This window comes from Brachyhypopomus gauderio, chromosome 12 (genome assembly GCF_052324685.1).
Source record: "Brachyhypopomus gauderio isolate BG-103 chromosome 12, BGAUD_0.2, whole genome shotgun sequence".
Classification (NCBI taxonomy): Eukaryota; Metazoa; Chordata; class Actinopteri; order Gymnotiformes; family Hypopomidae; genus Brachyhypopomus; species Brachyhypopomus gauderio.
The window spans coordinates 1,094,974-1,122,681 of record NC_135222.1 but is presented as its reverse complement, the minus strand read 5'-3'; the positions used below and the strand labels follow the sequence as shown (position 1 = coordinate 1,122,681).

Sequence of the window (27,708 nt, the reverse complement as noted above, 5' to 3'; positions counted from 1 at the left end):
ATAACAAAATTCAATGTATTTTATAAACGTTACTCTTTAGTAAATACTCAAAGCACAGGTTTACCTGCAATATCATTAATAACTGGCATGTTATTTAGCATCTCATTGCAGTATAAATGTCCATATTTAAAAAATACCGACATTTAAAAACAAATTCTTCGGCCCGTACACTAGACTCCGCCTGTTTATTGTTCATAGAGCAATGTATGACTCGTAAGTTGTTGAGCGGGGGTGGCGAACGTAAAATGTTACCGGAGGGGTTTAAAATGGACACAGCGAGAAAAAAAAACATTTAAAGTGTGCAGAAACAGTCTGAATCGTGGTTTTTTTTGCCGGTGTTCTGTCGAGTTTTGCTACTTTGTCGAAAAATGCTTGCGGTTGTGCGTTTCCCATAAAATATAGCCTAACTCGGTATTATGACGCATTGTAATTATAAAATCAAGTACGTGCACTGTATGTATGAACAAATCCATGGATTTAAATCCATTATAGCTTCCTTATTAACATTTTACATGGATAGCATATCTCGATAGGCTGATATCATACAGCGAATAATGCTTCCCTTATCAAATCATGCTTCCAGTACAGACCCATGCACATGTTTGCTAACAAAAACATAATAAAAAAAGATTTATCTTTTTAAAGATTTATTTAAGTTATCACCTGAACGTAAACTCGACAGAAGGGGAACATAGCGTGGAAACAAATTACAAGCCTGTGGGTCTGCGCATGCGCAAAACCGCAAACGAGCACAACTCGATGCAAAGCACAACTCGACAGAACACCGGGACCGAATATTAAAAAGAAGAAAAACCAGGACAGGCACGTGAAAACCGGGACAGGACAGGTGGCAGCACTACTGAGATCGGTTTGACATGATCTATTGAAAACCTGAGCGATTAAAAACAATGCCCTGAAATGAGCCACCACCTCGCACACACCCGACCTCTCTCTTCCTTTAACACCAGAAGCGCTGCAGCAGCAGTTCAGTTCAGCGAGGTGAAGGAAGCGTCTTCAGCACAGCACACACGCTCACAGATAGACTTCTTCTCCCGTCCCCACCAGCCAGGTCACATACACATCAAGTCAAATCGTACCGTTTGCCCTCTAAGCCCAACGTGAAATCATTTTGTTGTGCAGTAAAATGTCTCATACAGCTACTAAGCATTTTTAGCCGACTGGTCACCTGATAAACTAGTCGCTCTAGACCAAATCAATGATAGATAACGTGAGGACGACCACATACAAATAATTAAGGTAGAGTTTGCAAATCTATGTGTTAAGCTGAACGTATTTTTACTGTCTTAATTGCAGGCCTATATGGATTTACTAATTGCAAAATATATGCAACAAGGCCTGCAGACAGTGGAGGGTAAACAGAAGTTAACAGAATGACATGACTGTGTATAGTTAATATTGGATATGAATTTTAAATTTTATCAGTTCGCTGTGTGACTTTTCTCCATTGAAAACTCACGTTTAGAGAATGTAACAAATAAAATGTCAAATTTCATTCAACATGTGCTTGTAATTTTTTTTAATAATGAAGTGTTCCACGTGCGCAAAAAAGTGCCCTTCACCCCCCCCCCCCCCCCCCCCGAGCACTTGCCCCCCAAAATGTCTGTGCACGCCACTGGTTTTGGCCCATGATTCAAATCGGACATTAGAGACCCTAAAAACACATTACTTATCATCCATTTTGTTTCTTACTTCTTGATTATGTTAGGCTTCCTGATCCATGTAAGTATTGGTTACTGGGCCTTTCTATTGACAGCAGACACAACATTATACACAAGTCTAAACTGATTTGTTCTTGTCTGGCAATGTCTGCCTTTCTTGTTTTGTGAAAAATGCAAAGATATAAGCCCCTACCTGAAGATCAAATGGTTGTAGGAAAAGCTGGCTGTGGGCTTTTGGTATATAGTGTGTTTAATTTGTTTTTGTAATTATTCCTGGGTCAAAACTGACCCTAACAACAAGAACACTGTGGGAGGAATTGTGTGATCCTCATGGGGATGACATTGATGGCCTCACACACTGCATAACGGACGGACTATGTCGATTTCTGTGTGGAAAACACTGTACCCACCAGGACTGTGTAGTGTTTCTCCAACAACAAACCCTGGATTAAACCTGATATAAAGGCTCTCCTGAAGGAGAAGAGGGCGGAGCCTAGATTTTGAGCCCAGATTACTACAGACGGAGCCTAGATTATGAGCCCAGGTGATGTTCTGTCTGGGCCTTTCAGGTCGGTGAGTGTAAGCTTGGGTTCTTCTGGGGTTCCCAGCTGCAACATTCCATCCAGTTAATAAACATTGGCTCTTGTTCTGTTCATTCTCTTTAGTATATAATTCCCCCCCATTTTTTCCAAGTCCTTTCAGTGTTTGCTTTATTAATCCTCACTCACTGTGTGAATGTAATAATGTAATTCTGGGAAACACTCCGCATATATAGACATGTTTGCAAACACCGCAGGGTGTTTGATGTTAGTGAACTTAAATCCCAACAAGCTTCCTTCATTTCAGCAGGGTATATAATATCATCTGATGTTAGAATAACTAATGCCAACTGATCATAGAACACAATAACTAATGCCATCTGATCATAGAACACAATAACTAATGCCATCTGATCATAGAACACAATAACTAATGCCATCTGATCATAGAACACAATAACTAATGCCATCTGATCATAGAACACAATAACTAATGCCATCTGATGATGGAGCAGAATGATTAATGTTTAGGTGGGGGGGGCATTTATTCAGCGCATGTATTGAAGTTGTATGGTACATGCAATCACATAACAGTTACACAATCATAAGTGATCTTTACTTGGCACAAGTTACACTAGCAGCATTCTGCAAATGCTCGTGTGCAGATGTACCCTAAGCATCAAAATCAGGATTATTATATTTACCAGGATTAGATACAGGAATTTGCTTTCTCAAGCTTGAAACCTGTCAGCAGTGTTCAACACCGATGGGACCCAAGTGCACTGACATTACTGAGAATGAGCACAACATTACAGTCAAACGTTTAACATTTTCCTTGTTTATAACAACCAAAAATGATCTGGCGACACCTTGATCCCACCTACCAACTCTTCAGATATTCTAGTCCGCCTCAGGACTCAGGTCATCCAAGTAGTTGTCTGCATAGCGGAGCATCTGTTGCAGGGCGGTTAGGAGCAGGATGTCACAGTTCACATCCAACTCCAGCTCATGGCTGTAGTTCTTGACTGGGATTACACTACACATGGACACCCCGACACGGGAGCTGGCCTCTCGCACCTGCAGCACCACGGGGAAGGACACCAGTACACTTGACCAAACAACTGGAGGGCTGTGAGATTTGTTGTACAGGTCTGGGGTAAATGCTGCTGGCAATCTGATGTCAGAGTAACATACACTTTTTTTGATACACCTGGCATTCGTGTGTATCAAAGAATTTCACGAGAGAACTGTGCAAACAAAGTGCTTCTGAATTAGTAGAATTAGGAGGAACTGATTTTGCTCATTAGGGTTCTGGACCCATAGTATTGTTAACCTTTTAAATCCTGTAAAGCGCTTTGTGACAACATGTGTTGTGAAAAGCGCTATACAAATAAACTTTGATTTGATTTGATTTATGAAAAGTTTTAATCATTAAACATTCATTCCATTATATAATGACAATATGGCTGAGTGGTAGCACTGCTTTGTAATATACTTCTTACCTTAGTTTTGATATAGGAACTGAGGTAGACGTCCTGGAGATTTTCTCCTATGAGGGGGCAGGCCTCATCCACCTTGGTGAGAAGAACGATTTGGGGAATTCCTAAAATCAGTTTTCACATTGATCAGTTGCTCACAAATCAATTTATGTCCAGATATATGTAAATGTATAAATTCATGTTGATCTGCTCTGATGACGTTGTCCAGCTCACCCATTGAGTTCACTCTTTTGCGAATAGCGGTAAGTTTTTCTTCCACTTTACTGGGCATGAGGGCCACTTTGCAGGCGTCCAGCACGTACACGACACACTGGACCTTGTCTTGCAGGGTCACAGGCCTGCGCTTCACTTCGCTCTCTGGCTCATATGGCTCTGCAGGGTTGAACTGGTGCAGTTTCATGGTATTAAACACTGTTAACGTGGCTGAGAGAGACTAGATGTTTACCTTTTGTTCCAAGTTTGGACCTGCCTCCATACTTGCCAACAGTACCTCAAATAGCAGCTATTCAACTTCAGAAGCACCAACACCCTTTTGTCATACTCACCTTGTACCGGTCTGGTATGTCACCTTTTATGGCACTGATGATATCACCAACGCTCATACCAGCCTCAGATGCCTCCTCTAATCCCATAGTGTCACACAATATGAACGGTAAGGGCTTTCCTTCAGGGCCAGCTCTCACTGTGTAGGTACGATACTACCAACCAAGAAACACCATGGAAAAGTGTCAATTTCTAGCGGATGTTTTAATAAATTAAGAAAGCCAGCTCTGCAGAGAAATTGGCCTTTCTCCCCTTGCTGAAGTTCAAGTTAAGATTTAGGCTTTAAACACTAGCCAGTATTAAACAAACATGTATGTATTTATGTTTCCCATTGATCATAATAATAAACTGAGACCATTTATAAAGACACTCATGAAGATGGTACATGCTTGTTTGAACGTGGGAGGGTTTGCACCTGTTTGGTGACACTGGTATCCAAGGATCCTGACATAGCTTTGCTAGTCACATGACCCCAGAAGATGGAGTTGATAGAATTGAAGAAACTAGACTTCCCAGCACCAACAGGACCAATCAGTAGAATCCGGATCTTCTTCACGGTGTCATTCATGGGCTTATAAGTCTTTATAGACTCCATAAGCTCTGCTCTTCTTCTGCAGAAGGGTTCAAAAGCACCGTTATTGGAAATGAAAAACATCACACAAGCTAATAGGTCTAACCAAAGACATCTAAACCTACTCAGCTGTCCACAAAATGTTCCTCCATGGTTTTTGCTCCAAACTTATCGCTGGCTGTGCAGGTGCTGACAGATTGAGCGCAAGAAAGAAAGAAATTAAATAATTAGAATTTTCATCTCAGTTGTCTGTTTTTTTCACAACCACTATGCTTATTTTATCTTTCCAAATTCCATCAGGAATTCTCTGACAGTGCTTTAGCTGAATTTAGCACCCCATAAGAATAATTCATTATATCTGTATAGTTACAGAAGTTGACAAGATGCAAAATACATCAATTATGAAAAAGTAATAAAAAGTAACAGTTGCTGTACAATATTAATATGCAAATCTGGCTTCAAATACAAATCAAGCATTCTTTTTTAGTACAACTAAATGGCTGCTCACACCTGATAAAAGGGTGAGTGGAAAACCAGCAATCCAGAACCATTTGAGCTTTACATGAAGCTGTGAATGAAATCACAGCAGATAACACCTGTTAAAAACCAAGTGTTACTCACCTTCTGTCACCTTATAAACCTCACATTCTGTAAGGTTCTGGTTGTTTCCATACAGTATAGCCGCATTAAACATGTAGGCATTCCCTGGAGCACAGTACACTTGTGCAGTGTTATTGTAACAAAACCAAATGTCATCGCCGAAACGTGGAGTATTGCCGTCATCCAGGCGTGCCCTCGTCCCTTGGGTCGTCAAGACCCTAAACAGGAGAGGGCTCGGGTCTCTGAGGCTGAACAGGAAGGCTTTATCATCGTCGATGTACTGCCCTGTTTGGGTATAATCTTTGCTGGTATAGCCACCATATGCGTATCCAGAGTTGCTGTAGGCCACAACAACGGTGGGGCCTTGGCGGTCACATCTCTGGTGAAAGGCGGGTCCCGTGTATCCGTGGACACTGGCTTGGTACAGGAGACTCAGCTCAACGTCCCCCAGCAAAGTGCGCAATTGTGTCGTTTGGTGTTGGCTTAATTTAGAAGTAAGAGCGGCCATGAGGAGACTTCCGACTGCAGGGATCCTGAAAGAACAAGGTGGATTATGTGGAAGATCATTCCGAAATACAGTACAAAACGTTAAGACAAATTGAGGAGACCAAGTACAGTCCGTTTATCCCGTTTCACTAAAACGGGCTTTTCGATATTGCCATTGTTAATTATTCGCACACAAGCTAAAACAAAATAAATCAATCGTATTAAAAAAAAACAAAGGAGTAATGAAGTACTTACTTAGACTAGTATTTGTGGAGGAAGATACAACACAAGTCACATAGAAATGGAAACTGTGGCTTACTTTCGTTTCACAGGAAAGTAAAGGCTCCGTGTGGATTGGACCGTGTTTATTCAGACAGTCAAGCTTGTTTCTCCAGCTTCAAAGTACACTAGCTTAAATGTCTACATATATACACAGACTTTCTGATTAATTTAGATCAGGGATATTCTACTCCGGACCTCGAAACCAACATTATATATATATATATATATATATATATATATATATATATATATATTATAACGTTATATTTTGAAATCGCTAGTCGTTATTTCAGACTTCACTTGATAAAAGTGAAATAGTTTCTGCTCATTTCTTTATTCTTTTAAAATACACACGTACTACAAAACCCCCTGATTTATAGTAAGAAGGGCTCCGTTACATTACCTCTATAAATATTCCCACTTCATCTAACCCATTACTGTCTTAACTAAAATGTTAGACGAGCCCTCTTAGGAGTGAATGAAGCAGAACTTGTTCAACTGGGACTTGTGAGGTTCCCTCACCAATAGAACTGCACACTGTGTAGTGTGTACTACATACTGACCTCCATAGTACGTGTTGGTACGCACTATTCACATACTCCGCATCGTACCAACGGCAAATAGTGAGGCGGTGCTGTACTGTTATGTATTTGGAAGCTACATGATGGGGATTTATTCTTTAAATAAAAATGCAAATGATCTGAACTTTTATTAACGATGCCACATAAACGTTAATATGTTGAATATAGTTCATGTACACATTCTACCTTATTTACAAATTCAAATTAAAGTTTAGCTGCAGTGAGTTGACTGGCTAATTAGTTAACGCTACGTTAGCTATGAAGACCAAACACTACAAGGTTAACTTCATTTAACATACGTTTCAAAGGCTTACCAAAATATTGTTTTTTTTTTTTATCTCAATTTTATTCACATTTACACACGTTTGTTTGCAACCGTCGCCGTTCTTTGTGTTACAAATGTGCACAACTCCCCTGCATACTATGTAAAGTTAGTTGAAGTAAATGCAACTGAAACACTGTTAGCATGAATTTTCGCTACAAATGTCAAGTTTACGTAATCTCTGACGAATCACCGTGTGATCTGACAGAGGGGTCATTCCAGGATTTTGGTACATTTCCTGTCCCACCACTTAATTTTCAAATGTACATATCCAAAATATCTAAATGACTATTTTTTAACAATGTACTTGTTATAAAACAAACTGTAAAATCTGGTGGAAAAATAAACTCCTTAGATATTATTCAAAAGACCGAATACCTTTGGACCACCTCAAAAAATGGCCGTTTTCTCTTGTCCCAAACATTGGGTGATCAACTCCTTTGCCAAATTTAACAATTAAAATAAGCTCTAAATAAATTACTTCCTCTTGTATATTGTTGAAATGCATCTCCTTTACTTATGAAAACAACTTCTTTGGTCTACATTGTATTGCATGTCAGTTTTTACACTATTAAGTTGCGTCCCACAACATGCGTGCAGCAGTTACCATAAGGAATTTTATCTGGCAGAGAAAGGGTTAAAAATATGTTTACTGGCACAAAGGAATTTGCATCACAATGACATTTCCTGTCCACATGGCAAGACCATTGGTAAGTGCTCTAACAATTTTCAAGGTTTTTTTCCCCAAATGTTTGTCCAAGTTGTGTCACTCAGTGAATGCAACTCTATTCCGCATATTGCAAGACTAATATTGAGTAGAGTCAAAATTTACTTTATATACCTATATAACAATCTTTTTCCTTGATCTTGTATACATAGCTACATTTTACAGTTAGCATCTGTTCCTGGGGTAGACCACAACCTAGCCTAAATTTGCAACCGTTACTGCATACAAATTACATTTAATAATAATTAAAAAACTGCTTCCATATCGGAGCTTGACGAATCAAACTTTGATAGTCTATAACCTGTAGCTAATACATATATGTCTAAAAATTATCAAATTGAAGATCAAATTATCAAAGTGACCACCCCTGAAATGTACCAATGTCTCAGTCTGAAACCGCCGAATATGATGCCACTGGTAGCCTAGACAACCGCCTCCTCCCTTTGTACTAAACGTGTGACTATTTGTGACGTAGGAAAAAAGCCAGTTAAAAAAATGTATTTTTACTTATTTATGCAGCAATGTGATTTTGATGCAGTACACTTGCACTGTAAAACGCTTCACATCATCGATGTTCCTTAAGTATGAGCCAAAATGTAAGGTGGAGAAGGCAACGTCTTTTTATAATAGGATACTAAATAACTACAAATCCATTTTAGGTATTGAAAACTCTAGAAAGCAAGGTCTCAACACATGAGATTTATTGACAAACCTTCACCAAAGGGCCATTTTTGGAAAGCATAACAATAAAAATTGGGGTGGGTAAGAAAAAATAAAATTTGGTCTCTAAAAAAAAAGTTATAAGTAGCCAAAAACTAAAAACAGAACATCTTTGCACTAATACAAATGTAATGAACAAAAACTACTAGGGAATATTGGTAAGGGACTGGAGGAAGTCCATCTGTGAAAGCATCTGCAGTGGATTACGCATTCCTGTCGATCCTCACGTCAATCTCCCTGCCGTTCAGCCGATAGCCGTTCATGGTGCGACAGGCTCTCTCTGCCGTTTCAGGAGTGTCGAAGCGAACCACACCGCAGCCCTTCGACTTGCCGTTCTCCATTTTTATGTCGGCATACTGCACGATACCTGTTGCATGCAAATCGAAAAAGAGACACATGGCATTTCAGAAAATGGTAGAATTTCACAAGATCTTATGGGTGTTGCTTCTGCGATATGAAGTTTGAGAAGCTCCCGCTACTTTTCAAAAGCAGTGCTATTATTGTTACTAGCTACAATTCAAGAATATCAGTCTCACCACAAGAATTGAAGGCATCCTTCAGCATCTTCCAGGTGAAATCAAAGGGCAGCTTTGGAGAGAGAACATGTGTTATTTTGCGATAAAAATAATAATGAAAGTAAATAAATAAATATATATATATATATATATATATATATATATATATAAAAAGACCCCCTACTTTTGAGGTCACCCATAGGCAATTTTCCCTGGTAGTTTAGGCACTTACGTTCCGGACAAAGATCTGACATCCTTTTCTGGCGTTGGCTCCAGCGCCTGGCCCACCTTGTCCTGCTGAGCTGAAGCCACCAAAGTTACCACGATCCAGGTCACCACCTCTGTCAAACTGTCCTCCCACACCACCAGCTCCCATGCGGTCCAGGTTGGAAGCCATGCGGTCCATCCCCGGGGCAGGGAAGCGATCAAGCCCAGCAGTGCCCATTCTGTCGAGACTTGTATTCATTCTGTCCATGCCAATGGGCGAGGTGAAATCCATGCCTGCGCTCATGCGGTCCAGACTGGACGGGCCCAGGCGGTCAAAGCCGGCAGGACCCAGGCGGTCCATGCTGGAACTCATACGGTCTAGGCCGGAGCCCAGCCTGTCCAAGCCTGAGCCCATGCGGTCGAAGCCAGACCCTAGCCTGTCCAGGTCGGACACGCGGTCCATGCGATCCATCCCCATGCGGTCCAGACCGGCCATGCGATCCATGCTGGTACCAAGTCGGTCCATTCCAGAACTCATGCGATCCATTCCCATGGAGTTACCTGCAAGAAAGTGAAAAAAAAAGACAACAGGTTTGCACTGTCTGCATTTCACAATATGTGTAATCATTCCAACACAAAGAAATTTGATAATTACCCATTCCTCGGTCAAAGGAATCCCCAAAGTTGTTACGGGACATGCCCATCTCATTGCGACCACCAAATTCTCTATCAAAAGCAGCTCCAATTCCACGATCCATATCTGGATGAAGAGATTTCGTAAGAACTAAAGTATTGGAAAAAATACACCTGCAAACCCTATTCCACAAAAAACTAAACAAAAAAACCCCTCACCATTCATCCTACCCATTCCAGATGGTCCAAAACGATCCATGTTGTTCATGCCACCTCCAAAATTATCCATTCCTTAAACAGTAAGGAAAATGTTTAGATAACTTAGATAACAACACACTATGACCAATATCTTATCAAAACGTTTATAGCTTCAACACTTTAGCTGGCTAGGGTAAAGAGTGATATTCTTTCTCTGACAACATCTTAGCAGCAGATCAAACTGTAACAGTATTCAAAGCGTGATTATATGGAATGAAAGAATGGTTGATGCAGCATCCTGAGAACATACCTCCCATTCTACCCATGCCACCAAATCCCATTCCATCCATTCCTACAGAGAAAATGAGTGAATGAATGATGAGGGAGTGTCAGGGAAGGAGTGCGGAAAATGAGAAATAAGGGAATGGAAGTGCAGTTAATCAACAGGTCATTACCACCAGGACCCATATTGCCCATCCCTCCACCTCTGTTCAGCTGGGTAGCGTCGATAGGCTGTCCACCTGGTCCCAGCCCCAGCCCCACTCCACTCAGACCACCTGCACACGATTGGGGGCAGAACGCATAGTGTGTTTAGCCCAGGGGTGCCCATTACATCGATCGTGATCTACCGGTCGATCACGAAGGAAGTGTGGGTAGATCACATGACTTTAAAAAGTAGTGGATGAATGACAGGCTATCGTCCATGTGCACTGACGGTTGTATTTTGATTGGAACATACGGTAACCCCCCCACCCGTCAACAATCGACACACGCAGCTAAAAAATAAATAGGTAGATCTTTCTGACTTGGTCATCTTATAAGTAGCTCGCAAGCTACTGGGCACTACTGGTTTAGACTGTACACTGGGAATTCAAAACATTGCATAAAGACGATATTGCAACATAAGGTTCATAAAGCGTTAACTCACGGGGAAGAGCGGGTGGTCTCTCAGGAGGGGCAAAGTCACCCTTGGGCAAAGACTTCTCATCCTGAATAACATGAAATATTGCTTTCAAGCTGTTTTCTTAAGAAATGGAGTCATAAAACACCGCCCCCCCCCCCCAAATAGATAAATAAACGTTATATTCACCAGCTTAACGTGCATTGTTCGATTGAACAGGAGTTGTCCGTTGAACATGGCTAACCCAAGTTAAGAACCAAAAGTGCTATTCTTTCAGAACCAGCATCGTCACATCCCCCCAGTAACCCAATTCCTGCTTTAAAAGTGTTGGACTGACACACGATACCAGCTTGCGTGGTCGACGGCCATCAAGATGCTGCACTAGCATCGCCCAACCCTAGTACTCATGTACACTGAAAAAGGATACAGACTGCCTGAACAGCTTCAATGGGCATTTCGAAAGTGACGGTGCCCATTCCTCGGCTCTTGCCGTCCTTGTCCTCCAGGATATCAGCACGCATAACAACTCCAGCCATGCTGAACACCTCCTTCAGCTTCTTCCATCCTACTTTATAATCAAGCTACAAAAGGCAAGAAACAATTTAGTACCCAATAGGTCCAGGGGCACTTGGCTCTGGCCCTCGTGGACAGAACCCAACAAAGTCTGGTGGTTTGAGCTGTTGAATCTCATTCAATCCAAGTGAAATATTTTAAATTGCACATTTGAACATGGAAATCAATCGTTGTACGCCATATTCAAGTGTTCTATTGTAAAAACGTACATTTGCCACAAAGACGGTGCTTCCAATCTTGCCAGCCTGAAGGCCATGGATTATTTCAGTGGGGATGTTTGGGTTGTTCATAAGACTTGGAGGAATGTTGACCATAGGCGGAGCTCCAGGTCCGGGTCCAGGTCCCATACCCATTCCCATGCCACCTCCCATTCCCCCGCCCATTCCCCCACCCATGCCACCAGGGGGTCCTCCACCACCACCACCACCCTGTGCCCTCTGAGCTTCACGCTGAGCAATCAGTCCATCAGGGTCCTGATAAAAAAAAAAAGTGAATTATTTACTTTCAAATTAAAAACAGCAATACAATATCAAAACCAATTCAATAGCAATTCAACTGTGCATCACTTCTGTAGCAGAGCATATTGTACTGAAAACAGCAAACATTGGACTGCGTTTTAAAATGAATCTTCCAATGAAACCCCAGGTTGGCTTGCAACAATGGTAAGATAAAAGGCACAGGTACTTCAACACTCGATACTGACCTCTTTCACCTTTAGGGGGCGCCCGTTCATACTGTGCTTATTGACCTTCTCCACGGCCTTCTTCATTAGCTCTTCGGTTCTGAACTCAACCACCCTGCAAGGTCAGGTGTGACACCATTTAAGGGCTTGCAATAACAATAAAAGAAAATTCTAGAAAACAAGAAGCCAGAACAAATTACTTACGCACAACCCTTCGTTACCAGGAACCACCGATGCAAAGGCAGAAGAGAAACGCCACAGGTAAAAACAACAACAAAAAATCAACAGTTATACAACAGATTTGGAAAGTTACCATGGCAAATATCTTTCCTTACAACTCACTTTATACATTTTTCTGGTGTTCATTTACATTGTTACATGACTCCATGAAGTTCACATTCAAGTAGCCTATCAATGTGTTATGCCTTAATGATCACCAACCAGACAAGCTTACAATTAACATTAACACTTCAAGATGATCAAGATCAAGACAAGGACATTCCCGCACTGTAATTTTTCCACTAGAGGTCGTTCTCATTTGCAAAGAATCAATGAAAAATCACTGAAGCCATATTAACCATGATAAGCTACTGAACACCACTCTACTTTCAGTCCCACAGTGGGAGACTCAAGAGACGGTGCCGAATTCTGCCCTTAGGGACTGAATGCACAAGAGCCAGGATTACCATGGAGCTGTGAAACCATCCTCCTGGCTCCACTCAACCACAATCGGCATCCACGTTCAGCCGAGACTCAGCCACGACGTCATTTTCTCAACTCTCAACACCCAAGTCTGAACATCCCATATTGAAAGGAGAAGTGATAAACTCAAGCGGACAAATGGAGGTTCGTCTCTTGCACTTACCCTTGATTTGCCTTCCGCGTCCATTAAGTGTTCCACGTACGTTACCTCACCCACTACAAATCAGATTCCAGACGACACACACCAAGGGAGAGAAGCCGAGAAAACAATGGGGGTTTAGAGCAGACACACAACCGGGGGTGGTGACAGTGAGCTCGGCCTGCTAGTCCAGAGCCTCCCCCCAGCGCCACAATTCTGGTACAGGTCTACAAGAAGCAAGCTGCTCCAATGAAAAATTACTTCTTAAGCTGTCCTTGCAAGAAACCCCAACACCGTGGATGACCGAAAAGATTTACAACCTCAAGATCCATCCTCAAGTAACAGGTCTTTGTCTTACTTTTCCCCAAATATCAAGAGGATCGAAAAAAGCAAGTTTTGGGGGTTACTAAGTATTGAGCTACATGCACGACCAGTCAACACATCTAAAACCAAGTGTGTTCGGAGTTATAGCAAACATCAGATAGTTCAATGGTGCAACCACTGCACACCCAACCACAATGGCACCACCTAGGCTTGACTTTCCAAATTCACTTTTGGACCATTTAATTAAGAGTTTTACTTGAACCAGTTCCAAAAATATGGATCATCAAGGAAGAAAGCCCAGTAATGAGGAGGCCTTTAAACCACTGTGACTTCAGACTTTACATACGAGGTCGCCACCTACTGTTCCAATTTTTAGATAGTGAACAGTGAAGCCACTTGGCATACCCAGCAAGCACGACTGTACAATCAATGGACTGTCAGTTTCTCAACTTAAACAAGAACGAGCTTAAGAAGCTGCTTTGCTCTGTAGACCTGTACCCCAACAAAGCTAACGCTTCCAGGCAAGGGCACAATATGAAGATCAGCTGCGACAACATTCACTCTGGCAAACCTAAAAAAGAGAATGCAATTTAATTCTACAAGCAGCAATTTCCAAATGACAAAGATCCCTCATGTTTGCACGCCATAGGCCATGGAATGGATAAGTGCAACAGACTACAAACTGTATGAGACTGCTGCATCAGAACTTGCACTGGGGGTACCGATCTCCCCACCAATTACAATCTTTAAAGTGTTTTTACAACTTGATCTGAGAGCAAATGATTCACCAAGACATGTCAATCCCATCTGCCACTCCCCCAGGACTGGCACTTAAGAGGCAAAACCTAGCCAGCAATGGCAAGGCTGAATTGTGCACCTGTAAAACGTGAACCCAAATTCACTTGTACAAGAATACGTTATGACACCCCCAAAGTTCAAAGGCAAACTCGTGTTGTGCATTGCTTTGTGTCCTCATTCCCAGTCTTAATGGAGCACAGTACTGCACCCACACACAGGACGGGATTTAAGGCACTACACAACTGCAACCACAAATGATTAGCAGTTGAACTGCACCGCTACACAACAGTCTTCAAACCGAAGACAGCACGACCCAACAGGGATTCTTAAACTCCCCCATCTGCAGTATTCACCGTTTTAACAATACTACATAAACCTCCAAAGACTACAACACTGCAGGAGTAACACCTCCCTCCAAACCATAAAAGAAAAAAAAACCCAGACTAAACTATTAAACAAGGCGCATTCTTACCTTTGTCCTTCATTAGGTCTTTCAGCGCCTGCCATTTGACATCATAGGGAATGTTGCTCACGAACACACGGTATCTCTTGGAGGGATTTCCATAGGGCTCAAATCTTCCGCCTCCACGTTTTGACGACCTCTCCTTCCTGGGCTCGTGGCTGGCCTTTCCGTTTACTGGGGTTCTAGGAGAAAAGAACAAAAACGTGAGGCTCACGTCAATATTTACACCTACAACGCACATACTCGCACAGTTAAACAACACTTGGCTAACCAACTACGCAGTAAACCACCATTAGGGTCAAGAGGAGAGGACAAAATGGTGGCTTTAAAACTAACGGTTCACCTAGGCTATTAACTCCAATCGTATCCCAAAAGATAACACAGCCATAAACAAATAAATTAAAATATTGATATTAAAAGTGAACACTGAACAGTTTAAATAAACCATATAGTCAAGTTGAGAAGCCATTGAGAATACATTTACATTTTTACACTCAGCAGAAGGAGATTACTGCCAGCTACGCGCCTTTAAATCGCGCTACTTGGCCGTCCAGACTTCCGACGTCGCAAACAAAGGGACATTACTTGGGCCATTTGGGACGTTAGATCTTTTAATAACCGAGTTGGCAGCAAAACAACGTTGTTTTTTTCGCCAAATGGTGGAGATGCGGGACCAGAGTGGACACACACTCAGTCGCATTGTTGCTCCGTGGCCATCACAGCTAACCGAGCCCACTTTTAGCTGCTTTGGACTTACACGTACAGCTACGGAGGACGATTAAAGCAGCATAACACGACTTTTACTAGCAATAAACAACACACTATGTTTCCGTGTGGGTTCACAGTTATGCTAACTCGACCTATCCGATCACATTTAATCACCACAGAGACAATAAGGAACACCGCGGCCTGTTCGCGAGGCCCTTGAACGCCATAAACGATAGCAAGCCGACATTACCCTTGGCCTGGCTTCTCTTGTGGCACTTCAGTCGACATTTTTAGCGTTTTCTTCTTCTTTTCCAACAAAGACAACTTAAGAAGAGAAGAATCACACAGATCGATATTGGTCGATGTGGCGCAGATTTACTGATGAAAGCGTTCACTACTCAAGCGCGTCGCTGCTCGATGGCTGAAATGGCGGCAGAACAACGAAATGGATATTTGAGGACACCGGGGCATTGTGGGTATTAACCTGGACCACGTGACTCAAACCCTCATTTAAATTGATCCGTAGTCTGTAGAAGTTGCATAACGTTGTTTAAATCAGTTGGTGCAAAATGTAGCTTAATCGTAATGCTGTCTCATGAAACAGCATTGAAACGTTGTCTCATAACAACTTTTTGGCAATGTTGTTAAAAACCCTTTTTAAAGAGTACTTTTTGTTTCATGTCAATAGAGGATGTAAAAGTCGAGTAATAGAAAGAGTCAGAGCAGTTAACAGAGCCAGAGCATCATTTTTAATTTGCTTTGCACACTTTTCTTGGCTGTTTGCAAGCACCAACATATTTTGGTCAGGACATTACAGACACCATTCCTTATCCACTGCACAACATAGACATCATAATATCTCAAAAATGGGCTTGAGTGATAAAAAAATCTGGTGGTGAATTAATAAATGGAGACATACATTTCAAATGATACATATTGTATGAATACTTTATAAGAAAATGACAACTTGGAAGCAAAAACCTTTACAAATGTTTACAATGGTCATATTAGAGGGGGAAAACATGAAATTTGTCTTTTTAAATAAAAGCAACAAAGGTTGACCATTTCTCCAAATCTTGAGATAAATACATCACTGGGGGTGTTCTTTTTTCAATTTTGTATCCCCTCTGAAATGTGTAATATGGAAAAGGGTCTCATCTTACCATTTTCCAATCATAAATGCATCAAAGTACAAAATAATAAAGAGCATGCATTTTGGGTAAAAATAATGGATCGGGCAACTGTGTTAAGCCAGACATACCACAGACACACCCTTTGAGCTGCTTAACTGTATTTGCAGGGCTGCATAGTGGAAAGGACACATGATAATCCACTAACAATTACAAAACAAACCAACCAAACCAATGTCCTCCTCTATTGTGTGAACTGTAGTCCTATAATCCTTCCTATGTATACATCTACATAATAATTTTACACGTAGTGTTAAGGTTATAGGTAACAATTGCATTGTCATATTATTGAAATTGCACTCTAGCACTCTTGCTCCTGTCCTGTTGACCAGTCTTTTCTCTATTTTCTTCCTTTTTTTCTGTTTTTTTTTTTTTTTTTTTTTTTTTTTTTAGAATCCCACACTGCAAAATAAACAATGGACCAGAAAGACAAAAAGGGGCAGACATGTCGGATGGAAGCACACCAACAAGAGACAGTGTTCCTAACAGCAGGAGTTAGCTGGTAAAACTGCACACAGCTGCTGATCTTTGATCGGGTTTGCAGTTTCTTCCGTCATGGTAAAAGTTAAGCTTTCATGATCAGCAAAAATGAGTACACATTACCTAAAGCCACCCAGCTTTGCAACATACATATGATTATAGTAACAAAGAGAGAGAGAGATTTTTTGCAATGTTTTTCTTTAAAAAAAAATGTTAAAAATTACAGTTAATGCCAAAGCTTGTAGTATATCTATTGCACAATGTTTTCCGGAACATAACATTGTCATAGAAGATCATTCATTTAGAGTGTTGGGTGACACTTAGAAAAGAAATAATTTGCAGGACATCTTTCTGGTGAATTACACCACATAAATAACTAGGAGGTGAATAGTGCAAACACAATGATGGATTTATTTCTGTTTTTATCCTCTCATTCCATTCTGTAGATGCAAGCACCTTTTTTTAGTTTTGAACGGTCATAGTGTATAAAACCTTCATTGCTGAAGGTCAGTACAGCAATACAGGGAGACCGCTCAGACTGGTCTGTCGCCAAAGATCAGGCCAGCAATCGGACAATCACCCTAACATTCACAAACCCAATCTTGAAACAAAACCATATATGTACACACACACACACACACACGGACTAACAGCATATCTCGCTTCTCAAATGCCTTTCACAACTAGGAGATGTATCTACAAATGTACAATTCCTGTCCAAAATAATAGTGTAATTTCCTGGACATTATAGTTAATTGGGACCTCCATAAATACAGGCCATCAGCAGAACAAAACATTCTCCTTGTATGGAGAAACCAAGCTTTTAGGGTAAGGACATCACAATAATTTGATAAGAGAAGGTCCCTCAACATCTGCATATAGGCCTTGCTTTGGTCGAGAGGTCCATAAAGCCATTATGTGAGGGTGGCCTACCATCAATATACAATATGCATCCAATATATTGGAGGTTTCCTTCTGCATGCCGTTCTTCTAACATTGTGCAGAAGCCCAAATGCCAAACTGGTCTGTTGAGTATCAGTGCTGTAAATGGACAAAAATACAACTGTTCCCATTACCAAACAAATGTCCCCAAAAAACTGCATATTAAACAATGTAACACTGCTACAACCCATTTAGACTGCCACCCTCTAGCTCTGCCATTTACACTTGTCAGAAATTATTAAAAACAGCAGAAAAATACAGACCATGATACCAAAATGTGTATATGCTCACGCAGACACCTTTTCCCTTTCACACAGCCACAGTCTCATCAGTCACTGGTAGCTGGAACATATTCAAAATTAAGTGTCATTTGAAAGTTAATCCATCACAAAAATGAACTGAAGAGGTAAATCTATTTGTGTACTCACTTTACAAGTCTAAAATAATGTTCTCAATGTTTAAAAGGACCCTGAATGAACACACACACACACACACACACACACCTATATTTGATCAGCTCACATTTAGGCTACTTTGTCATTAAGTGCTACCACTGTAAAACCACTGCATGCCATTTTATGCATTGTGGAAATGCTTGATTTTAACAAGTGCTGAACACGGCCTGTGCTGATCAACATGAAATCTAATAGCAACTTAACAGTCACCAACTGGATGAGCCTATCAAAAATTCAAACATAAAATAGGAGAGTTATGCATGCAAATCAGTGCATGCCAGAGGCTTTACACGGTGTCCCATACTGTAAAGTAAAAGGTCATATTATACTCCTATTTTTTACGTTCTTCCCCTAACTATGCAGGAGCATGTTCAAGAGATCCAGTGCTTGCTCCTCCCACTTTTATGACCCGAACCATGAGCAGGTCACATATAAGGGGCCCTGTTATCCGGTAACACTTCAGAAATGTCTGAATAGGCTAAGCTAACACACAGGGGGCAATGCTCTAAGCTTTCAGAATATGCATAAACTGACACAGACAACCTCACAGGGTAAAAACTGGCAAAGACCAAATTTTTTTTGTCCAAAAAGGAAAAAACTAATCAAGATGTAATTGGTTTGAAAAATTAAAGTAAATGATAACATAAAAAAAAAGAGAGGTACAGCAGGTCTTTCCACTCTCCTGCACCCTGTCACCAACTCTCAGCTTTGACCTGAAAACATACTGCATGGTACGGAGCCTCAGTATGGCTGTGTAAGCAATAAATAAGGTATTACTAAACCATGACCTACTTACAAAAATAAAAACAAAACAAACCGGCCAAACTAAACAAAATTACACTTGCAGATTTGATGGGATTTTAGCTAAAAAGGATTAAATAGGGAAAAATGCATTGAAAAGTGCTGTGGCTCTAGTTGATGTCATGGTACATCAAGAACCTTTAGCACACTAATAACACTTTGTTGCATTAGCCCCCCCCCCCCCCCCCCCCAACCCCCCAAGGATCTCATACGATGGTCTCGTCTGCTGTCTTCTTCAACAGCTTAGTGGAGAGCAAGGAATGCTGGGTAGAGTGGGCACCCTTGGCGTCGGGAATGAGCAGACGCACTTTCTGATTGGTTCGTCTCCACTCGGAGTACAACTGACAGTGGTAGCGGAATGACACCTGTGGAGTCAGGCAGATGAAGGTGCTTTATCAGTCATTACTGCTGATGAAGGTCAATTTTTGTTTGTTTGTTGGTTTGTTCTAACTCTGTGCAGATGGCCAGGCAGACATTACCAGAGTCCAGAGGACGTAGATGGTGAAAAGAGCAATGGTGAGCGCGATGAGCCCCACTGCCTCGAGGCGGCTATTGAAGTGCAGGTGGTCCTGAGCCCCTCGCAGACACAGCCAGCCTGAGATGGCTGCTAGGGGCGTTATAAACAAGAAGCACACCATGTCGCAGAAGAGGGTTCGCTTCTCATTTCTGGGACCTGGGTCTCTCAGCCACTATAGAAAGACACAGGTGAAGTAGTTTAAGAGTGCATGTTTTTCCCTTTGCTTTGTTAGCCATCCTTATAACCCAGTTAACTGTGTGTGTTTCTGTTTTCCTTCTCTAACACAACAACAGGTTTGACCAAATTCATCAGGTAATTATCAAGCTACTCAGGCACATATAAGGAGAGAACACGCAAAAGTATTGGAATGCAGGGTTTGTCTGCAAGTCTGGTACATCTCTGTTCCTTTAAAATCTTAAGCAAGCTTAAACAAGTTTAGAATGCATCTATTCAAATCTAAGAATGCATCTTAGATAATATTGCATCCCGTTAGCAACAATCACTAATATGAGTCACCCGATCATTTGTTTGATGAGTCACACCTCCCTTGTGTTCTTCATCCATGTAGAAACTGCAACTTAGGTACAAAGAGAAGATTCCAAAGCACCTTAAGCAACACTATGCACAACCATTTGCACACGCGCACACGCACCCTACAAATCAGGCAGAAGCCATGCAGACAAAGGCAAAAGGCATTGACCTTTGTTACCTCTGTGAGGGGCCGGGGCCGACGCTCGATGGTGAACTCGGTGTGGCAGAGCTCACAGTAGCTGGTGTTGGAGGAGGACAACCACTTCTCCAGGCAGCTCTTATGCACCGTCCCCAGCGTCCCTGTGCAGTCACACGGTGAAAGGAGCCCTTCGCTGCTGGCCCCCTCGTGGCAGATCCGACAAATCGGCCCGTCGCTAAGAGCAAAGAAACTGTGATTTCTCTTGCTAATTTCCCTCAGTGCTTTTCCTGCCACACATTGTTTAATATAGTCCAAGGGTTCAATACTGTGACCCATTTACATGGGGACGCCTAATCTGAACTACAGAGTTTTATAATGAAACAATAAATGTGTCCCAGTTATTCAAACTCTACTCTGAGCATGCAAGTCGCTTACTCCAGTGATCTCTTGTGATATCAGTTCTACATTTAGGAAAGAGCAAGCTATACTATAATATGATGGCGCAAGCATTATTGTTGGCATATTGTAGCTGTCTATAGAACAATTACAAGCTATGTAACTGATTTTGAAACTCCACTTATCAATGTCTTGCATAATTTTCTGAAAAACCCATAACTGGATGCATGTCCCTTGGATGTGCAGATCTCCGTCACCGCGTTCTTTGCTTACAGGTGCATCAACGACAAAGGTTCCTTCACACTCAAATTAAGAACTGGTGGTCTGAGATGCGGCCATTATTTTCACCTCTGTGTCCCCAAGGCTTTGATGACAGTCGACAACAAGCGTCCATCTTTGGCTGTGACCTGGGTGACGTACTGTGCCCTGCGATTGTCCGACTCCTCCACAGTCTTGGACAGCGCAGCGTTGCCGGTGCAGTCACACAACGAGCCTGGCAGGTGGCAACACTCCCCTGTGGTCATGTCTGATCCGTCCAGAGGGGCAGGGACAGGGGAGCACAGGGGGAATGTTGGGGCAACCTCGGCCTCCCACAGCTCAACTCACCTGGGCCCTACCACTGCACACACAGGGTCACACCACAACAGGATACAGTAAATATCTCCAAAGAGAGACGAGTAACCAGTATTCCTGTGGTATTTAGTTAACAATATTCCACCCCTGCCCAGACCATCTTGACTGCAGAACATTTGCAGGCATTACGATCCCGAACAGCAATATATTAGTATGTCAGAGAGAATGATCTCACTGTCAGGTTGATGTGGGGAGGAAAGAGATTTGAACTTTAATAAATATTAAACTTACACGACATTCGAGCTTAGTTAAACCCTTGTATCTCAAGTTCAACTGTCGAAACTGAAACAGTTGAATCAGATTATATCAGTTGTAATTCTACTGTTAACGTTATTGCTATACAGTATAAGTAGCAATGGGCTGAGATGCGACAATACTCCTAGCTAGAAATTATATTTTAAAAATAAACACGTAAGGTTTGCGAGCTGGGTAAATAACTAGCCAGCTAACTTGAATACATAAACCAGGCGTTTTGTATCCTCAGTATACAAGCAAAAATAAAACAGCTTTACAAAGCGTTGTTGGATTTGAATATCACACACAACACCAGGTTATTGAGTAACAGATGAACATCCTACGGTAGTTAATGAGACTCATAGCGCTGGTGCTACACTGCTAGCCACATTAGCATAATACGCTACTCGAGACGCTAGTTTACTCTTTATAACAAACAAGCTAATAATCTAAATTCATACACTCTCACCTGTTGTAATTCCATATTGGGTTATCGCCTCGATGGATTATTTCCAAAAAAACGACAACAACCGTTTATGCAAAAATCGAAAATACCACTCTTGCTTTGGCCTGGCTAACCTCCCAGATTCGTTCTTCTCAGCTGACAGTTGACTGTGGCCTCCAATCGACGTCTCCGACGGCGGCTGCGCACGCCACTAACGTAGAAGGCGCCGCTCGTTTTGTGTTTACCAGACAGAATTCGTAAAAGCCGTTTGTGAATCACTGTCATCCGGGAATTGTAGCGTCTGTAGCGTTAAGAGAATCCACTGGCGCCTGAGACGTAGCAGTGTCTGGGAGCATCACTATTCCAATACGCTCAGTACTGTTTTCCTCCATGAGAAATTACTTTTAAAGATGCACCTCGTTGATGAATATAACGTTTATAGTATTGAACTTATCGAGCTCATGTTTCTCCGCGTAAGGGTAGGGAATGTAATAAAAAAAACGCATGGTTTAAAATAATTGTGATCATAACTAATCAGAACATTACATCAGCAAATCTGTTTTGACTGTCTCTTTAATGGTAATTTAATTTACCTTATTTTACATTAAACGTTGCAAAACATTTCAGGGCTTACTTTGGCAGTCCAAAAATCAACTTCGTAGCTTTGAGTCAAATTCCAGACGCAAAGACCCTCCCCCAAAAAAAGCCTAGAAAGATGAACGAGTCTGCATTGTAGTTTCCTTATTCCACAACAATAGTGACATTTAGTAATCCAGTTGCTTCTAATGTGCCCTCATCTGATCAAGCTGCAGGAAAGATTAAATACATGCATCATTTGTGTAATTTCATTTACTGACTTATCTAAAAATAACAAAAAAACAAAACAAAAATAAAAACCAGGTGCAGCACCTTACACGTAGAACACACTGAAACGTCTCCCATTCTCCGAAGCCCCTAACAGAACCATTCCCAGCTGCATGTTCAACATAAACCTATAGTTGTGGGTAATAAAATAGATGTTCTTGTTTTGTTCTACATTTCTGCCTATTACAGATATACAGGAATTCCCACAATTTCATAGTTGTTTACCACTATGACAACAAATGTCATTGTATATATTTGTGTTAAAAAAAAAGGTAATAAATTGGTAACAGCAATCTGTTTTTATTTGTCCATCCCAGTTTAACTTGATAAAAGGCAAACAGCTGATGTGACTTCATGGATGTGTGAATGTGATATAACCACACTTCAGTAAAGGCCATTTTAATCACAGTATGGGAAAGGTATTTTCAAACTAATCACATAAATGTTATCATTTAAATTTAAACCAGAATTCAAAAACAATGATACCTTAATTCAGACAAGTTGACAGACAGATGAACAGCTTGAACACTGAAACTTCAATGCATTCTACCTGTTAACATTATCATTTAACAGTGCAAAAGTTGGGATTTGATACATGTAATTAATTGTATATGTATTTAATATACATATACACACATTTTATTATTAAAATGAGATCACATTCTGATAACTGCTGAAACTGGTGCCCTGAATCTAATCCAAAATCATGGTAAGATCCACCCAGTAGCCTCCCTAGTGCTGCTCTAATAGTGCAGGATAACAACATGTTGCCTATGCAGTCTGAAATGTTCACTTTATTTATTAATACCTCTGAAAATGACTGCAGTCTCCCTTTGGTATCTATATAATCCAGACAAGATCAGTTTCTGTGCCACAGTTACACTAATAGAGATCCCTTTCAAGGCTAGGTAGCAGACTTGCTTAGTGTAGGGAACCCCTGTGAGGAAACTCCTCGGAGCGGTTGGAAGCTCAGGACACAATGATCTCTCACCACCCTTTTGCTTAGGAGTGGGTCACACAATCACCGTCCAACACAGAAACACTTCCAAAAACTCATTTTACATTCCACTCCCCCCACCCCCTGAAATAGAATAAGTTCATACCCTGAATAATGGCAAAGAGAAAAACACACACACACACACACACACACACACTCACACTCGAAGAGTGGGACAAATTCAGAAAGAAACAGAATAAAAAAGGAGGAGAAAAAAGGGGGGGAATGTTATCTAGAACTTCACAGGACTAAGGAGAATTCTAGAATGGACATGGGTATGACGCGGAGGTAAAGACAGGAAGTAGAGCAGCAGCGGCCGCAAGATGCACAGGCGCCAAAGCAGCGATGAGTGAGAGAGGAACAGAGGAAGTGGCATCATGGGTAGTGGCAAGGGGGCAGAGTCACAGATTCTGGCAGCACTGAAATTTAGTGCCTTTCATTCCATCGGTAGTAGGTGGTACAGTGATGTCCACCACGTTGTTGCCGGGAGACTCGTCGTGCGCGGACCTGTCCGCAATCTGCTTTTGTGATACGATACGGTAGATTTCTGAAAAAACAACATAGCAATGTTGCTCCTGGAAATGACACCACGTTTCACATCCGATACGTTGAAATAACTTCAAATGGTCAAGCATTAAACATCACCCTCTAACATACATACACACACCTGTTAGTATGTTTTTGAAAGCCTCTTCGACATTTGTGGAATCCAAAGCTGACGTTTCAATGAATGACAGATTGTTCTTCTCTGAAAGAACGATGCAACATGAAGGCAGTATTATTGTCATCTGCAGGACTCTTTCTTTCTCTTCCTGCCAGGCTGTACTAATGGAGCGAGGAGAGGCTCTCACCTGCAAAGGCTCTGGCCTCATCTGTGGGTACTGCCCTCAGGTGCCTGAGGTCACTCTTATTGCCCACCAGCATGATGACGATGTTGTTGTCAGCGTGGTCCCTGAGCTCTTTCAGCCAGCGCTCCACGTTCTCATAGGTCAGGTGCTTGGCGATGTCGTACACCAGCAGGGCCCCTACGGCACCCCGGTAGTACCTGATGTGGTACAAGAAAGAAAGAAAGAAAAAAAACAAACAAACAAACAAAAAAAAAAAAACACCACAGACATTTAAAAACACCACAGAGCTGAGACTGGAAAATAAGTATCACTAAGAAAAAGGTGTGTGTGTGTATATATACAGTGACTGCACTCACGCTGATGTAATTGCTCTGTAACGCTCCTGTCCTGCAGTGTCCCAAATCTGTGCCTTTATGGTTTTGCCATCCACTTGGATGCTACGTGTGGCGAACTCCACGCCGATGGTGCTCTTGCTCTCCAGGTTGAACTCATTGCGTGTGAAGCGGGACAGCAGGTTGCTCTTCCCCACCCCCGAGTCTCCAATCAGCACCACTGCGCACACACCGCAGATGTTAACCAACTCACTGCTTAAAAGCACCGTGTTGCACTTCAGCAAAAACTGTCCGTCTCCTTCCGAACAATGTGAATGGTAGACATGTGGTCCGGCTGCCATGACAGAGACCTCGCCCTTCTGACTATAACCTGCCACATATGTCTAGAATAGGTGCAGGCTTTGGCATCAGTACTGGAAGCTATCAGTCGACAACTTCAGTCCAAGATGATGCAGTCTCTTAAAGACTGGGAGCATATTGTAGTTTATTAAAAATGTATGTATGATACTAAACTGCAGTGTTGCATTCAACATCGAGCAAATAAGCTTAAGTCTCATCCACAGTTGATGACAAAAAAAAACAAGTTGCCCATTTCGTCAGTATGAAATTGAAACTATAGGCTTAGACACAAATGGGCAGATCCTTGTACTTAACAGTAGTGTGACCTATGTTGGATAAAGCTTACACAAGTTTTACTCAATGCCAGGCAGGCCCATTTTGCATGAGAAGGAAGAAATTTTGGAAGAGTAATTAAGTAATTTACTGAACTTTAAAATGGTACGTGCACTTATATATAGGACACACTTTATGTGTGTGTGTGCATATTGCATGCCCAGAGGGCCAAGAGTAAATAAAACAGATTTGGTTAAAAGCTTTAAGAATGAATACAATGACTGTTTGCAGGCATCACCCATATGTCCAAACATATGAGTAACAGAGAAATTCAGACGACTGAAAGGTAAAAAGGTCTTCGCTTCCACATTTCAAAAGACATCTGCCCCCCCCCCCCCCCAACCCCATTTTCTAATACAGTTACCCATGTACAAAACAGCCTTTTAAATGACGATTCATCTTTGAAGGTGTTATTTCATTGTCAAGGTCATTGAGAAAAGTAATTGTGAAATATAATAATATGACGATGTTACCAATAAAGAACAACATACAGCTGCACTGGCAACAAAAGGTGTGTCATTTTTGTTAGGGTTCACGGTGGGTAAAAAACTGAAGGTGGATTTTCCCTTAAAACATTATCGACATGAGGGTTAGCTGAACTGGGAGTGATACTTCTATATCCAAGTAGTGTGAACATGGAAAAAGAATATAGATGAGGGTAATTAAATTACTCAGACAAATGAACGTGCTGCTAGAATATGCTTCTCTAAATGTGAAGTAAAACTAAAATTGAAGTTAATTTTCGTAAACGTCCCTTATATCGTTAATAAATACTCAAGAGTTTGAAAACTGTTATTCAAGACATTTCAAATCCCAATAGAATAGACAACACCACTGCCACTTTTTGTGTAAACTACAAACTAATATCGCTAACGTTAGCTCATTAGCTGTATGCATAAAATCTTGGGAATTCGTATTCAACAAACCTTTACCAGACGTTTGATTGACAAGTTCAGCATATTAATTTGGAGTAAAAACATCACCGACACAAAAGCCCGAGTTAATTAATACAGCTGCCATGTCGGTTATTTCCTCGCGAGCCGTTAGCCGTTAGCTCGCGAGCCATCACACACGACTAGCGCGCTAACGGCAGCTAGCTGCGAAGCTAGTGACTCCCACAAAGTTAACCGCACCAGCCAAAGAACCCATTATTTCACTTCTGGATCGCAAAGTCCGAGTTGAAAACCAAGTGTCATATCCACACTCGTTCTCAAATCACCACGACTCAAAAACGTCCAAAAAAAGTTGTTTGCTGTGGCCTAGCAGACGGAGACTCAACACTACGACTAAGCGGCAGAAAACTCCGACAAAACCGTTAGCTAGCGAGCTAACGGACAAACTGACGTACAAATGTCATATTTATAATCCTCCTCATGAGCTATTTGCTATAGAATATGATGGCTATAAGATACTTTATTGGTAAAGGTGGTGATTTACCCAACGTTAAGACTCCTGCTGTTGGGCTTTAGACACAGCGTTAGCTTGTTTGCTAGCCCAGTTAGCACCGACTACCTAGCTGGGTAAACTCACACAAACGCTCGTCACATTAATAATTCTCTGGAAAAGCATTCGCCAAACACGATTAGTTCACTGACCTTTAAACAAATAATCATATTCATCATCTCGGGTCCCCATTATAGGCTTTCCGCTAATGCTGAAATTCTCGTAAAGCGACGGGTCTCCTGACTCCAAGCGACAGGAAGGAAATCGCCCTCCAATCGCTGGATGGTGATGCGGTTACTCCGACCCTCTGGAGGTCCTAACCGTGGTTATGAGGACAAATGTCCACTTGGACGCGATGATATGAAGGTTATGTAGCTACAGCGTTGTAAAAACCAAC

At 41.6% G+C, this 27,708-nt stretch overlaps 4 protein-coding genes across 6 annotated transcripts; all 4 read right to left on the bottom strand.

The window, feature by feature from the left end:
* Nucleotides 1-2,691: 2,691 nt before the first annotated feature.
* On the bottom strand, nt 2,692-6,341 carry LOC143528540 (interferon-induced protein 44-like). Of its 2 annotated transcripts, XM_077024232.1 has the most exons (9): nt 6,173-6,341; nt 5,453-5,964; nt 4,957-5,020; nt 4,676-4,871; nt 4,263-4,415; nt 3,931-4,102; nt 3,721-3,821; nt 3,103-3,295; nt 2,692-3,009 (listed from the first exon to the last, which is right to left on the bottom strand). In XM_077024232.1, exons 2-8 carry the CDS (start codon nt 5,937-5,939, stop codon nt 3,119-3,121), a joined length of 1,350 nt encoding a protein of 449 aa, XP_076880347.1. In that variant the 5' UTR covers nt 5,940-5,964; nt 6,173-6,341; the 3' UTR covers nt 2,692-3,009; nt 3,103-3,118. The 2 variants fall into 2 exon arrangements, with proteins under 2 accessions (XP_076880347.1, XP_076880346.1); XM_077024231.1 differs by having other exon boundaries at nt 2,693-3,295; nt 6,173-6,339.
* A 2,172-nt stretch (nt 6,342-8,513) lies between these two features.
* On the bottom strand, nt 8,514-15,767 carry hnrnpm (heterogeneous nuclear ribonucleoprotein M; the record flags this gene model as incomplete). The annotated part of the gene is made up of 16 exons (XM_077024126.1): nt 8,514-8,916; nt 9,086-9,137; nt 9,297-9,832; nt 9,927-10,031; nt 10,124-10,195; nt 10,413-10,454; nt 10,558-10,659; nt 11,031-11,091; nt 11,193-11,242; nt 11,431-11,584; nt 11,786-12,049; nt 12,280-12,373; nt 12,463-12,470; nt 13,124-13,176; nt 14,694-14,866; nt 15,643-15,767. Coding segments are annotated over 16 exons (2,055 nt in total), but the record flags the coding sequence as incomplete, so codon positions are not given.
* A 3,672-nt stretch (nt 15,768-19,439) lies between these two features.
* Nucleotides 19,440-22,357, bottom strand: marchf2 (membrane-associated ring finger (C3HC4) 2). Of its 2 annotated transcripts, none has more exons than XM_077024227.1 (5): nt 22,180-22,357; nt 21,192-21,462; nt 20,478-20,682; nt 19,740-19,949; nt 19,440-19,625 (listed from the first exon to the last, which is right to left on the bottom strand). In XM_077024227.1, the coding sequence occupies exons 2-5, from the start codon at nt 21,365-21,367 to the stop codon at nt 19,467-19,469; spliced, it is 750 nt and encodes a 249-aa protein (XP_076880342.1). In that variant the 5' UTR covers nt 21,368-21,462; nt 22,180-22,357; the 3' UTR covers nt 19,440-19,466. The 2 variants fall into 2 exon arrangements, with proteins under 2 accessions (XP_076880342.1, XP_076880343.1); XM_077024228.1 differs by having other exon boundaries at nt 20,487-20,682; nt 22,180-22,356.
* A 946-nt stretch (nt 22,358-23,303) lies between these two features.
* rab11ba (RAB11B, member RAS oncogene family, a) lies at nt 23,304-27,634 on the bottom strand. Its single transcript, XM_077024229.1, has 5 exons — nt 27,464-27,634; nt 25,221-25,416; nt 24,868-25,061; nt 24,684-24,764; nt 23,304-24,563 (listed from the first exon to the last, which is right to left on the bottom strand). Exons 1-5 carry the CDS (start codon nt 27,501-27,503, stop codon nt 24,418-24,420), a joined length of 657 nt encoding a protein of 218 aa, XP_076880344.1. The 5' UTR covers nt 27,504-27,634; the 3' UTR covers nt 23,304-24,417.
* Nucleotides 27,635-27,708: the final 74 nt, after the last annotated feature.

Excerpts from the sequence above, each read along its gene's own strand:
- LOC143528540 (XM_077024232.1), bottom strand. The coding sequence starts at position 5,939 with ATGGCCGCTCTTACTTCTAAATTAAGCCAACACCAAACGACACAATTG. Across the intron at positions 4,103-4,262 it reads ACATACCAGACCGGTACAAG|TTCAACCCTGCAGAGCCATA; the intron begins GTGAGTATGACA and ends AAACTGCACCAG. Across the intron at positions 3,822-3,930 it reads CAAAAGAGTGAACTCAATGG|GAATTCCCCAAATCGTTCTT; the intron begins GTGAGCTGGACA and ends AACTGATTTTAG.
- marchf2 (XM_077024227.1), bottom strand. The coding sequence starts at position 21,367 with ATGACCACAGGGGAGTGTTGCCACCTGCCAGGCTCGTTGTGTGACTGC. Across the intron at positions 20,683-21,191 it reads AAAGCCTTGGGGACACAGAG|CGACGGGCCGATTTGTCGGA; the intron begins GTGAAAATAATG and ends CTTTGCTCTTAG. Across the intron at positions 19,950-20,477 it reads CCCTCACAGAGGTAACAAAG|TGGCTGAGAGACCCAGGTCC; the intron begins GTCAATGCCTTT and ends GTCTTTCTATAG.
- rab11ba (XM_077024229.1), bottom strand. The coding sequence starts at position 27,503 with ATGGGGACCCGAGATGATGAATATGATTATTTGTTTAAAG. Across the intron at positions 25,062-25,220 it reads TACAGAGCAATTACATCAGC|GTACTACCGGGGTGCCGTAG; the intron begins GTGAGTGCAGTC and ends GTACCACATCAG. Across the intron at positions 24,564-24,683 it reads TTTCAAAAACATACTAACAG|AAATCTACCGTATCGTATCA; the intron begins GTGTGTGTATGT and ends TTGTTTTTTCAG.